Genomic DNA, 16757 nt, shown 5'->3' with positions numbered 1-16757 from the left:
TGACGGATTCTCCACATGAAAATTTAGGTTGGCCTTACCTGTTAAATGTGATTCACAGTTTTTTCTCATGAACTTTTTGATTAGAGATGATGGATCCATGTTTGGAAAAAATAAAACCCATAGGTAGTGAAATGAATGTGCTTGATTACGTTGTAAGCAAACCCTAGACGGGATTTAACTGGTAAATCCATTCTTCTAGTCTTATTATAACTAATTAAAAAGAGTGTGTTTTTTGTCATATTTATAGGTTACGTCAATTTCTTTTATATGAATACAATATAATTGTATCCTTCATATAATTAATTATTCATGAAAACCAGTCATTAAAATATGTATTAAATAATATTGAAAAATTATGAAATAACATTAAGATAATATGAAAAAATATGTTTAAAGTAGTTTATAAATAAGATTATTAGAGAAGCAAGGACATTACAATAGAGATCCGAGAAGGGCTTTTGAGAATGGAAGTAAAGTATGAAGCAATCAAATCCAATGCTTCTGTTTAATGAGCCTCATGTTTTATTTTCACTGCTCGTGAATGGTGCTTTAATTGATAGATCATAGAAAAAGATAGTTTGACGATTGAACACAGCCCCAGTACACACTCATTATTCCACCACTAATAAATTATTAATAAAAAGAAAAGAAAAGGAGACCTAGTAAGAGAATTGCATTTAATTAATTAAAAACAGAAAAGACAGTAAAGAGCAGCCCACATAGAAATAAATAAAGCAATAAAGCTTAAGGACTGAAACAGCGATTAATAAAGAGGCATTATTGCAAGTATAGTCAAAACGAACACATTTCTTCGCTTTCTCTTTCTCTTCCTCTTTTTCTCTCTTTTCCATAGCATCATTCATAAAGTAAAGCCAACACATAAAGCCAGCCCACAAACGAACTAAAACATTCTTTCTTGCCACAAAGCTGAGCTTCAGACAAACAGGTGAACTCTCTCTCTCTCTCTCTGTGTGTGAAGTCATCCCTTTGCTTTTCTCTTCCTTTTCTGCTCTGAATTCATATCTATGAGTTGCTCAGTACAGCCACAGGTGGGTGGATTTTAATTTTTCAGGTCTTTTCCTTCTATGCACTACCAGTTCTTCTGAGCTATATATGTTTATTCTAGATTCTAGGGTTTGTTCAAAAGCTGACACAAAAGAGAACATAAAATCGGTTTCCGCTAAGTTTTAGAGATCCTCTTGTATCTTTGATATTTTCTAGTTTCCATATCTTCAATCTGGTCCCAACCCAAATACAAAGGCACTGCCTTTTCTTTTCCTCCTCTTTAATCACCTTTTCGCCCATCAGATAAAGAGAAAATAAGGTTCTCAAAAATTTGTTATTCTATTGATCTAATTCCTTCCACAACATGATAGTATAAATATCTTTTTTAATTTGCATTTTCGATCGACTATCTTCTCAGTCTTCTATACTATGACCTCACCATGAAACTGTAATAGCAGTTCTTAAATCTGTCACATATGTATCGACTGTCGTTAATTCTTGTCATATATGTATAATCATAGCTTTTGTTTCTTTTTTTAATTTTCGCCATCCTCTCTTCTTTTTTGGTTTTTTTTTTCTCTTTTGAATTTTTCAGGAGGAAAAATATTGGTTTGAGGTGTGAAAGCAAGGGAGCAAGGAGATGGAAAGGAATATAGAACCAAACAATAATAATTCATGCGCAAAAGAAGTAGGGTTAGAGAAGAAGGTAAGACCACAAGAACAACTGAATTGTCCAAGGTGCAATTCTACAAACACCAAGTTCTGCTACTACAACAACTATAGCCTCACACAACCCAGATACTTCTGCAAAACTTGCAGAAGGTATTGGACTGAGGGTGGGTCCCTCAGAAATGTCCCTGTTGGAGGAGGTTCCAGAAAGAACAAGAAGCTCATTACTAATAATCCTTCATCTTCATCATCAAAGGTTCTTCCTGACTTGAATCCACCAACAACTACTGTTGTTCCTTCTTCTTCTTCTACTTCTTCTCAGAATCCTAAAATATTAATGCAAGGAGGCCGGGATCTTAATCTGTCTTTCCCACCTGTCATGGAGAATTATGACCACCACCACCACCACCACCACCATCATGGCCTTAGTTATCAAAGCTCTTCTTCTTCTTCTTCAACAACTTCTTCTTCTTCTACTTCTGCTTTGGAGCTACTAAGAGCAGGCATGGCTTCTAGGGGTTTGAATAATCACCCTTTCGCTCATAATCCGATATTGATGCCAAACTCTAATAATAATGCGCTTTTCCCTTCTGGGTTTAGTCCCATGCATGAGGTTAAGCCAAGCCTTGGATTTTCAGTGGATGATCATCAAGGACTTCGAAGCAGATATGGTGTTCAAGAGAATAATATGAATGCTAGCACTGGAGGCAGATTATTGTTTCCTTTTGGAGATGTCAAGCCGATTCCAGGAGCTCATGAAGTGGAAGAAAATAAAGAACACGCTGGTGGGAATTCATCTTCTGGGTATTGGACTGGTATGATTGGTGAAGGATCCTGGTAATTACGAAGAACAAGAGATCAGAAAACAGAACTTGGAACATAGTTTCTTTGGTGATTGTTCTCATCAGCCTCTTTAATTTAAACATGACAAGCTGAATAATAATCTGTCGGGAAAAACATGCCATGTCTTTATTACAGAATCTGCTGACGATATAAATACCAAGATAATGGCCTAAGTTTTATCAGAAGAAATGAGAGGAGAAGGGAGAAGAAGAGGCTGCATTTTTCTTCTTTGTTTTCATTTTCTACATCGCTCTCTTTGTTTGGAGTTGCTCATCGGAACTAACAGAACCAATAGGATACATTTGGCTACTTTTTTTTTCTTTTAAATTTTCAAACACTACCTTTATGCAATGTGAGAGGATATATTTAATTACTACAGCTCTTAGCTTGTGATCGATCTCTCTTGGGGTGTAATTTTATGATGATGATTAGAGATAGAAGAAAAGATGAATATAGGGCCTCTTTTTGTCTAGGGCTTTTATATGCCATATTCACCTGTATTCATGAATTCTTCAGTACTGATGATCATAATTGTAGAGATGAACAACTTTATTTAATGGCGTGCTTTTTGCTAATACTTGGTCCAAATTAGTGACCTTTTTATTTTGTTTTGGTCACTGGGGAAATCTAAAAATCAGATATTAATTCTTAATATTGTATGACCGGCCAAGACTTATCAACTTGAGATTTGCAGTACTAATTCGGATTCTTTTCTATTTATAAGAATAGCTGCATATAGTACATTCAAAAAGAAATAAAGGAATAATTAAGTGAATCCGATGCCACAAAGAACACTCTTTCACACCACTTTTTTTTAAAATTAATTAAATAATTATGAAAGATTTAATCTTATTATTCAAATGGGATAATACTTTATGCCTTTTTCTCTACGCCCACTTGGTCTATTTTTGTGAGTGCAAACATTAGTGGGTTGTCAGCCTTTGAAATCAAAATTATGACGTAGGAGATTCTTCCAACTATGAAAGCACTTGATGGCAATATTGGAAAGAATATAGCATTATAATAAAAATAATTATATCACAAGAAAATAAAAGAACTGGAAAAGGAGAAACAAAGAAGTGTCCTATGATCTTCATCTTTTAGCTATAAGGAATGATACACCCAATTCTGGTGGTGACTTAATGCAAGCTTGCATTATAATTATTTACATATATTAAACGCATCTATTATACTAAAAGAAAATCATACCTTGTTGATGAAGGAAGATTTTATTTTTTTAAGACCTCCAACAATTTTCATGTTTTTAAAAAATGAATCAAACTGATTTCATTAAGAAAATACAGTTTGAAAACTAAACTAAAGGTTTGGAAAAACCATCAAATTAAGAGGGAAGCCTTATAGGAATTCTCATAGAAAGAGAATTTATTGTTTTTTCAACAAATGCCAAAGTAAAGCCTTAATTTTAATTGTTACAAATTATATTAAAATTATTCATAAACAATCATTATTTAAGTTTAATTTTTTGGTTAAACGAGTCTTGATGTTAAGTTTTTGCGTGAGGTACAATCAAACCTAAGTTTTGTACAAAGAGGAAGCATGTTAAAAATTATATATTACTTGTGCACAATCCAAAATTCAACCATGTGGGGATAGATTTTGACTCGAATTCTAATCAACAGGAAATATCTGATATTAAAAAAGTGTACGGGATTTCATAACAAAACTAAATTATGACATTTTTTTAATAATATAAATCATGAAATTGAACAAGTAATGTTTAGAATAATTTAAAGAAAGAAAGAGAAGAAAAACATGGATTAGGATGAGAAGAGAGGAGAGAATGAAGAGCGTTATTAATAGCAAATCGTGCAAACCTTGAAAACTGGATTACCTGCCCCAACCAAACGTTTAACCTAAAGCATTTGTCACCCACTTTCGCGTTTTAAATATTATAATTATAATTATAAATTATAATATTCTTCTATCCTATCTCATCTCTCTATACAACATTATCCTTCATTCCTTCAATCATCATTACTTCCCATGTCATTCATCTACCTGCCTTTGAAATATACGTAGAAAACTACACTATCGAGATAATTACATCCAAGCATCTAAGCTTCACAAAAATTACATTAAGAAACTGTTACTCCCTCCGTTTCTTAATATAAAAGATAGATAATTAATTTATCTATATTAAAAAAATTAATTATTTATAATAAATATATATTAATTTTTTAAAAAATATTCTTTCTCATCATTTGCATTATAACTATACCTTGATGAAAATTTTCTCAATATATGTAATCAATATGTATAGTTTGAAAAAAAAATTAGACAAAATGAATTGAGAAGTCTTATATTTAGGAATAAAGTAAACTACTTACATATTTCCTATGTTTAGAATGGAATGTAGTATAAATTGTAATGTGGTCATTTTGTAGAAGCAAATATTATCATCAAGTTATAGAGATTTATTTTAAGATCTTGTATCATTGGCTGTTAAGAAAGTTATGTGAAACCTATTGTGATTTTGTTCTTGGAAAATTTTAACACAAGTTTTTGTTGAATTTAGGCTCTCTGAAGGAATTTTTCCTTTATAATGTGTGTCCTCCTTCTTTTAACTTTGGCATTCAAGTGGGGACCCCAAACATTCCATCGGGCAGAGAGGAAATTATTTGCTGCATCTGGCTCAGTCACTAAATAATATATCATGTTCATGTTTTGTGCTTTTTTTTCCTTTGAATCGAATGACTTCAATTTGGAGACTCCTTCCTTTTTTATTTGAAAAAAAATTCTTCCATTAAAAATTTATCCGTAAGAAGATTTAAATTAATGCTTTGTGCGTATAAAATTCAGAGCATCGGTACTTTCTGTGTTGCCATAAAAAAAGTTGATAATTTTTGTGTAAAAAATTTTCAAGTCCTTCTCACCACTAAAATTTTTAATGGGACACTTTTTTCTTCTTCCAATTTTCATTTCTTTTTATTTCCCTGCTTTTAAAATCGGAAATGGAGACTGACTTTCTTCTTGCGCCTCAGACTTATTTCCATTTTCTTCAGTTACTTTTCATGAGATAACCAGGCCCACAATTAATGCGTTTAGAAACATAATTTACTGAAAAAGTATTATTCCCTTAACCTCATATATAATTCTCTTTTTTTGAGGGGCCATTCCACACTACTCACTCCGTATTGCTAAAGCTTTTTCCTCTGTCCTTCAATGAATGAAGAGTGGTCCATCCTTTCCCTAAGCCACAACTAGGGAGTAGTCACATATCGGAATCTCATATAGCAATTAATTTCTCTTATGTGAGTACGAATCATCATCATCTTCTTTGAAGAAAACGCCTCCTTTCGTGTATAACGACATTGCATGATACATAAGATGTTTCAGCAAGGAGATTAATCTTTGCTGTTGTAGAAGATACTCCTGATCTCACCAATGATCTATTCCACTGATGTGAGGAAAGGAACAATATGGAGTTCCGCACAGACTCATATTCCAGTTCTAAGGCTGCAAATGTCAAACGGATTGAAAGCAAAAGAAAGGTAGATTTTCAACTTTCAAGTCAGTTATAAGCACTAAAGGAACGTTATAACCTCAGACACATTACTGTACAATAACAACTCGAGATATTTATTATTTTTATAATCAGAGAAGCAGCCTGAAAAAGCAGTGGGCACAAAGCATCACATAGTTGAGTATCCTTCCAGTTCTGACTTCTATACAAAGATACAACTTTTTTCCAGAACAAGTGAAGGATCATGGAGGCTCACAGTAGGTAAACCAAGTCCCTTTGACTTAAACAGTGTTGTCACATATCGGCATTAATTCCAAAGATTCGAACCTTGTGCATGTTGGGGAACTTGGCAACAACTAGCACGATCACTGCAAGGGTGTTGAAGAAGAGCATTGGGTGTTGATAGTCAGTCGTGTGTGAGGCTATCAAGTACCTGACAACATAGTAATAAGGGTGAATATCTAATTTTAAAGAAAGACCCTTCTCAAGAACAAGAAAACAGTAATATAAAAAGATATGCTAAGTCGTTTCGGCCAAATCAAGCATCACTTTCCAGTTAATGTTAGAGGGCACTACTCAATCGATGAAGGATTTTGATGGAATCATGAGAGATCCAACCTTAAATGCCCTTAAAGTATATCCCAGACTACCGCTCAATGTGGAACTTAGACATTCCATTCTACCCTGGTCTCTCATATTCAATTGACTACCACGCTATAATGGAATCATTAAGTAATTTTCAATAAGCAATCATGCTCAGATCTAGTGAACTCCACTCAAACAGTCTATCCTTTTTTATTTGGGTCTACACCCAATATAGACAGAACTAGTCCAGAATCAACTATCCTGGAGCTTTAACTTCAATGGACAAAATGTTCAGTGCAGCAAGATAACTCTAGCGGTTAATATCATCTACCATCTTTAAAATCCACACCTTCCAGATCAAGTTGCCATGCGTCAACAAATCAACTGCTTCACCTCGGAAATTTTTTTAAAACTATGCTCTCTAGAAATGCTCCTTCCTCAAGAAGGAAACATTTAAATATTAGAGACACTTACTGGGGTGCGATAATATTGCTTGGACAGACAAGAAGTTGTAATTGCATCATGTGAATGTGTTCATCAAGACACGTTTACTTCCATCTACCATGTTACACTTCAAAACCATACTCAGGTCCCAAGCTAAAGAGTGATATAGTACATGACAAAAGAGGAAGCCACATAACACAAAATTGAGGAGCCTTTGAATACATAGGTTTAACAAGAAATAAAAGGTAACAGATCAAGTCAAACTGCAAGAAAAAATGAAAGAAGAAATCCTCCTAATGTGAGTTAACACCACTCAAGAATGCAAGTTACCTTTTGGAATACATGAACTACATACACATACCACCATCCAACTAGAAAAGCACAAAGCCACAGAACACTTGCACATCTTACATTCCATTTCATAGGCAACATTAAAAAGCAATTCAGACGGAAGAGTTATATGTACATATATTTGCAAAGATGAGGTTGACACGAATTCTACCATAGCAAACATAGAAGTGTACCCTTTAGCAAGGCCATAAGCCATCACTAGGATCAAACTTTGATAATTGGAACAATGAGACGATTATAGACAACCAAATTAATGATTGATTTCTTTAATATAGATTTTCCAGGTATTATTATGACACAATTTCAAATACCCAATCACCAATGCCATAACATGGAAAATGTCCTATATTACATAAAACTTTGCCATCCCTTTCTCATATTACATCGCTTCATATAGTTGTTCTGCCTCAAAAAAGGCGCTATATAGACATGGTCTACAAGTCAAAACAGCACTAATGCTACGGCCATTAATTATCAGGGGAATCTTTGCATAAAACCCCTAAGCTACCAATTAAATGTCATGTCAAAACCAATGTGATTGCCATGTGATATTATATGTCTTCATCTTCAAGACCCCTACCCCCACACTCCTGGCTTAAGCTATCGCATGGCCTTTTAGATGTTAATTTTGTTTTTAACATGTAAAGTGCCAAATAACTAAAAAGAAGATAATGCTTTAAGTTATATGTATAATATTGTAAAATCCCATTACAATGAATATGTCATGACTTCTTATATTAACACTTTAATATAAACATTATCAAATTAACTGTAGGTTCCCCACCACAAGAAATTCTCAAGACCAAAGTTATGAATGCATATCTGTTAAGAGTTGTGGAAGAGGGCTGCATATAAAAGCTCCTACTCACATACTGATCCAAATATATTCAATGTCCAATGTAACCCGTTTTGGCTAAAACAGAGAAAAACTTACAGCACCACAGGGACAACTGTAAGAAATTTCCTGTTACGAGTGAGCTGCTTTCCATTATCTACCTGCTCCCACCATGTCAATCCATTGTATATTCCCTGATCTTCCGCAAAAGGGGTTCCTTTCTTCCAGTGGAAAAAGTGATATGTTATCTGATGGAAATAACATAAGCAAAACATTAAGAGAGGTCATATTTCATATGTGAAAAATTATATAACTTAAACCAGTCATGCAATTTTAAAGGATGAAAAATTGTTATCTTGCCCATGGACTCATTAGGTGTATGAATCCCCAGTTTGAGTGTGACACAGCAACCAAAAACAACCAAAAAGGAACTTTGTTACAAGTCTCAAGTCAAAGTTACGAATTAAAGGATGTCACATGACATGTTAGGGCCATATCATCTTAGAATTTGTATTATATTCTATATGGCATGCCATGTTAAAAGAACGACCGTGAAATGTGAAATCAAAATACAAAACTTTTCCACAAATCTGTACCAGCAAGGGGACAAGCTCCAATAAGACCATCGGGCTGGTAAGACAAAATATTGATTTAACAAGAAAAAAGGAGATAAAAGATAGCAAAATCATATGTTCCTCATTTCTTTATCCTCATCATATCTTCATAGAGCGATTTTCATTTGTTTATAAGAAGCCACTCACTGTCTACTATCAATTTCTTATCCTTTACAGGATCCTTCAAATATAGCTTTATTGTTAACTTGTTATTATGAGTGTCATAATGTTTTAATAGTTCTCTATCCCATATGCCCCCTAAAAGATTCCTTCTTTTACTGAAGAGGAGAAGAATTGATGTAAAAAGGAAAATAAACAGATACAAATTTATGTGGATATACAAGAATAATTTGGAAAATGACTTAAAAGCATGTTACGTAATAATTTTTAGTCTTCAAGTACAGAATACCAGTTCATCACATTATTTGAAAAAACAAAAAAATTGTGTTCCACACTATCTCCACCAACGGTTTAGATGTTTTCTCCTCGCTCTGTTGGTTCAGACAAATCCTAACTTCATGGGATAAAAATCCTTTTATTGCTCACTAGCAATAGTGATCCAAGAGAAGAATTAAAAAATGAAAAGACGATAATGAAGATGGATGTCTTTATTAACAATAGAGGTAAACTAAGAAATAGAAATCCCAAAGGAAATTGTTAGAAAAGGTTGCTTCTTCTATCCTCAGATTGTAATTATGCATCAACAAGACAAGTCAATGACCTAGTTATCATCATCGCACAGAGTCATATCTAATCTGTTTGTTGAAGGAAATCTATGTCAAGAATGACTGAAAAATTGAATCCTGACTTTTAACCATCCAAGCTTCAAGATGTAGCAACTAGCAACTACTTCACTAATGACCCAGTACCTCTTTTAGAGCTAATGACGTAATTCCGACCACAAACAGAGAGATCAATCTTTTATCAGCAAAAGTAATAGCTCACAATTTAAACCTCACTTTTGGAGCTAGATGATTACCATCAGTAAATTCCAAAGGCCTTTAATATGAACCAATAACCAATCAGGAGTCCCTAGCTGGAGCCCAAAATACAATCGAAGTAAAAGTGTAACCCCTAAATCAAAATAATGACACATTTAACCTCAAAAATATAAATGGCAGAACAAAAACACATAAAAAGCATTAACGACTCGTGAAAAATTGTGAAAATCAAGTATAAGATGCTAAATTGGGAGTCTTCATAGCCAGAAAGAAGCAAGAAATGATCTCGAATCATCAAGTAAAACTACCACAGTATAGACCCGCAAACCAAACCCAAGCAAGTATTAATCGATTTAATAGCAATAAACCACCGCATTCAATCGCTAAAATTACAAAACCTGGAAGCAAGTAAGCGAACAAGGATTAAAAAAAAATAGAAAGAGAACGAACATACCGCGAAGTGGGCGAGATTAACGATGGTCCAAGCCATGCCAGGAGAGCAGCCAAAGATGGAGAGGACAAGAAGCCATGAGAAGAAGAGGATAAGGATGTAGGTGGTCCAGACACCCGGATAGGTGAACCACTCGGTGTTTCTATTCAGATCGGCCGGTGGCACGGCCTTGACATAAAGATTCGCCATTGAATTTCAGAACCTAGATTTTACCGAGGGCTCTATGGATTGAAAACACGAAAAGGCAAGATTTTGGCAATAAGAAGCTCAAATGGTGTCGGATTGGCGTGCTGACGATTGTGGGTGTGTCGGAGGTTCAGACCTGCAACCTAGGAACAGCTGTGTTTTCTCTCTCCTCGCTCGGCAATGCCTGATCAGAACGATCAATAAGGGGTAGCCGACTGAGATTGAAGGCTAAATTTGATTAATCGGCGACATTAATGATGACGTTGATAACTAGAAAAGAAAAAGAAAACGCAAAAAAAAAAAAAAAAAAATCTGAGGCTGCGCTTCGAACAACAAATTTCACTTCGACAGTAACATAAACATTCAATGAAAAAGCAGACGACGCCGTTTTCGGTTCTTCGACTTTTTTTTCCTAATGCATTAGCATAGGCATCTCTGCTAGAATCATATTCAAAGTATTGTCGGGTACTAAATAACACCTTTTCAATAGAAATTCGAATCTTAATTGGTTATGATGTGAGGGACTAATCTTTTTTGTTACATCCAATCCCTATTGGTTGGTTCTTTAATTTTATTATTGGATAACAAGTCTGGATTTGGATCGACAAAAAAAAAACACTTGGATTTGATCTTTTTGAAACAGAAATGAGGTGGCTTGGATCTTCTAAACACGCTTATTTAGTTGTCAGACAGTATTAAAGCAAAAAGAAGGAAAATGACATTTAACGGCCTGCTAACATTATTCATCGCATGGCAATTAATAATCTTAGAATTTTGAAATTCTAAAAAAGAAAATCTTGATTTTCGGCGATAACTTTTTCAGTAATCTTCCTTATCATCAGTGCCCATCTTCAGCGCTTTTTATAATCAATTTTTAATTTTTTTTTGGTAGTTGTTTCAGATATTTACAATACTTTTCTTTCATATCTTTAATATTACCTCTGATTCATTGATTACTATAAAAAAAAATCCCAGGTAAAGTAATTATTGAGAAAAAAATTGAATTGAGTACTAAAAATATTGAAGATGTGTATTAGAAACATGGAAGATGAGAGTAGTGAAAAAATTTAACTCAAAAAAAAAAATCCCGACCAAAGTCCAAAGATCATGATTTTTTTTATTTGAAAATTTTTAACTGTCAGTAATGTTCTTAAAGGATCCTTGAATGTCAGCTTTTCGAAAAAGAGTCTTGCCTAAAACAATATATTACCTCAAAACTTAAATATAAAAACTAGTTGACTAATTTGAATAGATTAAAGAAAAAAATTAAATTAGTTATTTCTAATAAATATGTGTTGTCTTTCCTAAAATGTCCTTGCTAATCAAGTGTATCGGTTAGAATTTAGAACTATCATTATTATGAGGACTAGCTTGAAAAAAAAACATAAATATGACTATATGAGAGACAAAGTGGATTTGGGTCTTATATTTAAAACTAAAATAAAAATCAAACAAGATCTTATATTAAGGACCGGTAATATAAAAGAAAAGAAAAGACAAAAGTAAAATAAAAGATGTTACAAGATATGAGACTAATTTTTTTTGTTGGCAAAAATTATATTTATATTGATAAATAATGTAGGGTTAAAATACATTTAGCACCATGAAGTATTTTCTTAGATGCATCTAACACCCTAAAGTATTTTGTGACCTATCCAACATCCTGAAATAATTTTTTAGGTGCGTCTGTAAAGTATTTTTTGATATATTCAGCACAATAAAATATTTTTTCTTTTAGGTGCGTCCAACGCCTAAAAATATATGGAAGCGCTGGATGCATCACAAAATACTCTCGGGGTTTGGATGAATGCATTGTGCTATGAAGTCATAAAAAGCCAGCACTGAAGCTCCAAGCCTTCCAAAAAACACACTTCATCAAGTTGTGCAGATGTCAAAAGGACAAAGGTGGAAAGAAATTCAGATGATTTGCAAGAGAACTTGAATTTGATCCCCCAAGCCTTCCAGAAAAACAAACAGAACTTTTTGGGGGGAAAAGACCAATGCTACTTTATTAATCACAAAATTAACTGTACTTCATTCCATGCACAACCTGAATAATAACTAGACAACAATAATTTCTAAGATAGTTGTCCAGAATAAAATGAACAGGAAGGCAAGCAATATATCTAGTTACTATTGAATACATAACAGTTACCACATTGCTGCAATTTCATGTGCACTTGAGCAGAACAAGGAAAAAGTAAGATCATCTGGCAGTCTGTCAGCTTGAAGTTTCATTTTCAGCTATGTCTTCATTAGAATTTGTCCATCCCAGGTTCACAGCTAAGTCCTCCACTGCCACCTTGATCACATCGCTTCTAACACCGATATCAGTGGCATACCGGCTCATACAATACATTCCAGCTGTTACAGTAGCCACACCAACAGGACTTGGCATCAACAAATTGAGGGGGGAAGAAAGTACAGCAGCCAAAGGAGCTCCAATGACGGAAGAAGCCTGACCACTTCTTCCCACCCCTTGCTTGTCCATTATCAGAAGACCGGTTTTGCAATACATGGCAAAATCCTCACAGTTGTTCTGAAACACATCATAACTGCCAAAGCCGTTTTGGAGAAGATACATTGCTCTGTGGATAACACTCTCCGGAGGATCAGATGGTGCGGTAGTGCATGTGCCACCCCGTATTTTGGCCATAAAAACTGATGGAGAAACGCCATACTCAAAATAGTAAAGGGATCCGTTTCGAAGGAAGCAGTCCAGACAAGAGAGAACTACACCGCTGTTTGGCTGCCTGAATCCACAGTCGGGAAAGGTTGGACATGGGCTTGAGGTATCATCATCATCATCCATGTTGGAAGATGCCTCCGCGATTGACTTTAAGTTCCGCTCAGGTCTAAAATGAACCACCTTGCTTCCACCAACAAAAATACCTGCGAGGTATCAGAGTCAATGTGATTCAGAAACAAATTTGGTCTGAATTATGAAATTTCATTATGGATTTAGAGATGATTTAGACTCAAAGTCCGGAGATATGACCTTGAGTTTGCAAATTTTGCAATCAAATATCAGATCCTGATGAAAAAGCAGAAGGCAGATATAGGGTTCACAGATCAGAAGGAAATGGCTTAAAAACTAACCGAAATCAAACAAAAAATGCCTGACATATTTGCATTCTTCATAGGGTGGTAAGGATAGTCATAGGTCAGTTTTAAGGCTATGGAAAGCAAATGTATAAGGTTGCGTAAGCCCAGATTGAATCAATGAATGACAGTTTCAAAACATGCACAGCAATATGTAGAATTACTCACAAGGCAAACTAGCGATTAGATCAGAAGCAAGAAAATGCTATCTTGCTTTAAACCAGTAAATAATCCATTCATTGTATCTGATCATATAAGTAAAATGCGAAGAAAGAAAAATCCAACCTAGCACCAGGGTAATGAGTGGATTATTTATAAAATTGGCACAGTGCCTAGTAGCATTTTACTGCATAAGGTTTCCTCAAAAGAGATAACATTGAAAATCATCTTGAGCTTCAAATCCACAGAAGATCTCACCTTAGTTTTGCAGATATACAAACTAAATAAGCTAGAAATATGTACTACAAACTCTTCAGCAGGGTAACATGACAAAATTATTAAAGGTATAAAACCAGGAACTTGATTTGTAGCTAGAACCTTTCCCAATGACAAATGCACGGATTCACATCCAAATTACCTCACAATTTTTCGCATGCTATATCTGTGCCTTTATGATCTAAGGATTTTCCTACATACATTGCTAAAGTAAGGTATTACTTAACTGCAAAATTTAGATGTTAATCAAACAAAAAACCCACACTGATGAACATGTTTAACCTGCCAATAGTGTGAAGAGTGAAGACACTAATGAAGACAATATCACAACAGAAGGCACACAATTATGATACCGTCAAGTAACACCTGAACCAATTATTAGTCATTTAGTTACAATTAAGAGTTAGACACTAGTTTCATTCTTCAAACACTAAGCAGTTTGCACTGTGGATACAATTCTGTCCTCCCAAAGTATGAAGACAGTATCTCAATGACTGATACTGTGACCACGAAACCACTTCCTGAATTCAAAGAACCAAGGAGCAGAGGTGGAAGCTCAAAAACAGGAAGATGGAAATATGACAGAATAATAACTTGTGCTTATGCTTCGATCACCACATATCTCCCAATTCAAAGCACTTTGTCTTCATTGGATCATGTTTACGTATGTATATTGTGAGGATGATTCAGCACATTTGCGCTACTTTAATAGCCCTGGACAGTACCTTCTTTCCATCATAACAAATAGGTCCCTTTTCAATGGTAGTAAGCTAATGCAAGAGGGATTGGAATGATGACTTACTATTTCCCAACATTCTACCTACAATTAACCAGGCAGAGCAAGACAACTATGTAAATCTACCTATAAAACGAAAAACCAAATCGATTGAGTTAGAGTCTAAAAAAAGTTACGCATTGGACTGATTCCTTAAAATCCCAAATATATACTGCCACAGATAATTCATTTTACACCATTTGCTTTGTTACTTTGTGCCACAGGTAATTCAAGAACTTCGTCGACTTTGGACAATAAGAGCAAGGACAACGATATACATTGAATGATTGAAAGAAGAAGAGGGGGGAAAACCCCAAATGCACAAACGTGAAAGTTAAGCAAACTGCAATAATAATTGGAAACAAAAATCAAACGACGCGAACAACAAGCTAAACAGGAGAAATTAAAGCCTCACGGAAGCGAATTATCTTGCGAATTAAGTTAAAAAGACTACCTATCCAAGCTCAAATCAAGTTAAAAAGAACCAAATTTTCTTGCGAATTACGAAATCCAAATTTGAATAGACAAACCAAATACTTTCCTCGTCGCAGGAAGCGAGGATCCTTGAGCAACTAGGACTTCATGAACCCACTTTGCATAATGCTATCAAAATATACATAAATCAAAGAAAATGAAAAGAAAAACCAAGAAAATTATAGACAAAAGGAAGAGTCCAGCAGAATAACGATGAAGAAAGCCCAAATTGCCAAGTCGATTTCAAACAGAAAACCCACATTGCAAAGCTTCCGAAAAACAATCTGCAAATCTGCATTGAGAAGGAAAAAGAAATAAAAGTAGCACGAGCACTGAAAAAGGGAGAGAAAGAGACCATGATGAGAATAGGTGAAGATAGCTCTGTATGTATAGATATGATCGCCTGGCTTGATCTCATTCCGCTCCACTCTGTGGCTGAGCAAACCCATCGCTGCCTGCGGGTCTCTGTCTGTCGCTCTCTGTAGTCTGTACCGTAACACCGCTTTCTTCCTTCTTCCTAGTGCGCCTTTGACGATGCCCCTTGAATCAAGTCTAAAACTTTTTGTGAAATTGAAATCGGGCCCACGTACATCATAATTGAAGAATTTTTTTATCCCATGAAAACCAAACTATGGGAGGACGAAAAATTAATAAATAAATGGTTCGCTAACAAAATATGATCAACAACTCTTACCTATCTGCGGTGTTGGGTTTATTTAATAGGAAGAAATGACAAATTAAAGTTTAAATTTTTATTAAGAAATGTCCTCATATACAATTCATGTAGTTTAATTTGCACAACAAAAAATATTATTTTAAGGCTGAAAATAGTATGAAATTAATGGCAACTCGAAAATAATTATTTGATTTATAGGATGTCTATGCTCATGTAAAACAAACAACTCTGACCAAATGAATGAATGATAAAGCTTTAAAGTATTAAAGTTTTGGTTTTTATGATGTCAATTGATTGATTGATAATCGATGATATTGATTGGTGATGATGCCCCATTGACCCTTTTATTTTCCTTCGGCTCTTTCTTCCCCAATTGACCCTCAGAGCAGAAGAATAGGGAGAGGCACTTACAGGTCATAAATATGACTATTTTTCAAGTGAAGTTATTTACTTAATATTTGCCTTAATAGTAATGATGATAATGGTAAGAACAATCTTTCTTATCCTTGATAAAGGACCTATTCAATGCAGATGGAGTTAAGAAATCAAAATTAATTAGCAACATTATTTTTTTTTTTAAAGAATGACAATGTTTTTTTAAAAAAAATCTTATCTTTATTAAATATTGTGTGGACTCCATCTTTCAAGGCACCTTGAGACAAATTTAATAAAAATATTTTTGGTAATGTATCATCAAAGTTTAAGGTCATATGTACTAAGGAGATATGATGGGCCCCATAGCCAATTTGGCATAAGGATGAAGCTTCCATCCACTTTGGAGCTTTGGATTCCTTGCCACATTGAGAAGCGATTCTCACAGGTGCCTCTTTTTCACCCATTTTCTTCTTAGCTGGTAACCTTGTCATTTTCGTTACTACTTTTATAAA

General features: G+C 34.5%; 3 protein-coding genes across 5 annotated transcripts in view; 1 reads left to right on the top strand and 2 right to left on the bottom strand.

Annotated features, from left to right (window-relative positions):
• Positions 1-824: 824 nt before the first annotated feature.
• LOC114736228 (dof zinc finger protein DOF2.5-like) lies at positions 825-3074 on the top strand. Of its 2 annotated transcripts, none has more exons than XM_028924019.1 (2): positions 825-946; positions 1601-3074. In XM_028924019.1, the coding sequence occupies exon 2, from the start codon at positions 1646-1648 to the stop codon at positions 2513-2515; it is 870 nt and encodes a 289-aa protein (XP_028779852.1). In that variant the 5' UTR covers positions 825-946; positions 1601-1645; the 3' UTR covers positions 2516-3074. The 2 variants fall into 2 exon arrangements, with proteins under 2 accessions (XP_028779852.1, XP_028779851.1); XM_028924018.1 differs by lacking the exon at positions 825-946 and adding an exon at positions 958-1049.
• Positions 3075-6012: 2938 nt separating this feature from the next.
• Positions 6013-16757, bottom strand: part of LOC114736222 (ORM1-like protein 2) — a 29493-nt gene continuing 18748 nt past the window's right edge. Inside the window, exons 4-6 of the mRNA XM_028924008.1 lie at positions 10226-10592; positions 8316-8464; positions 6013-6434 (exon numbers count right to left, since the gene is read on the bottom strand). Of these exons, the coding sequence (XP_028779841.1) occupies positions 6296-6434; positions 8316-8464; positions 10226-10411 (474 nt within the window). The 5' untranslated portion in view covers positions 10412-10592 and the 3' untranslated portion in view covers positions 6013-6295. The remainder of the gene's footprint in view (positions 6435-8315; positions 8465-10225; positions 10593-16757) is intronic.
• On the bottom strand, positions 12394-15706 carry LOC114736221 (uncharacterized). Of its 2 annotated transcripts, none has more exons than XM_028924006.1 (2): positions 15550-15706; positions 12394-13300 (listed from the first exon to the last, which is right to left on the bottom strand). In XM_028924006.1, exons 1-2 carry the CDS (start codon positions 15641-15643, stop codon positions 12630-12632), a joined length of 765 nt encoding a protein of 254 aa, XP_028779839.1. In that variant the 5' UTR covers positions 15644-15706; the 3' UTR covers positions 12394-12629. The 2 variants fall into 2 exon arrangements, with proteins under 2 accessions (XP_028779839.1, XP_028779840.1); XM_028924007.1 differs by lacking the exon at positions 15550-15706 and adding an exon at positions 14858-15527.

This window comes from Neltuma alba, unplaced genomic scaffold (genome assembly GCF_004799145.2).
Source record: "Neltuma alba isolate B1F8T4 unplaced genomic scaffold, ASM479914v2 tig00013319_pilon, whole genome shotgun sequence".
In the NCBI taxonomy this organism is placed as follows: domain Eukaryota; kingdom Viridiplantae; phylum Streptophyta; class Magnoliopsida; order Fabales; family Fabaceae; genus Neltuma; species Neltuma alba.
The sequence above is the reverse complement of the archived record's forward strand: the minus strand, read 5'-3'. Positions and strand labels throughout refer to the sequence as shown.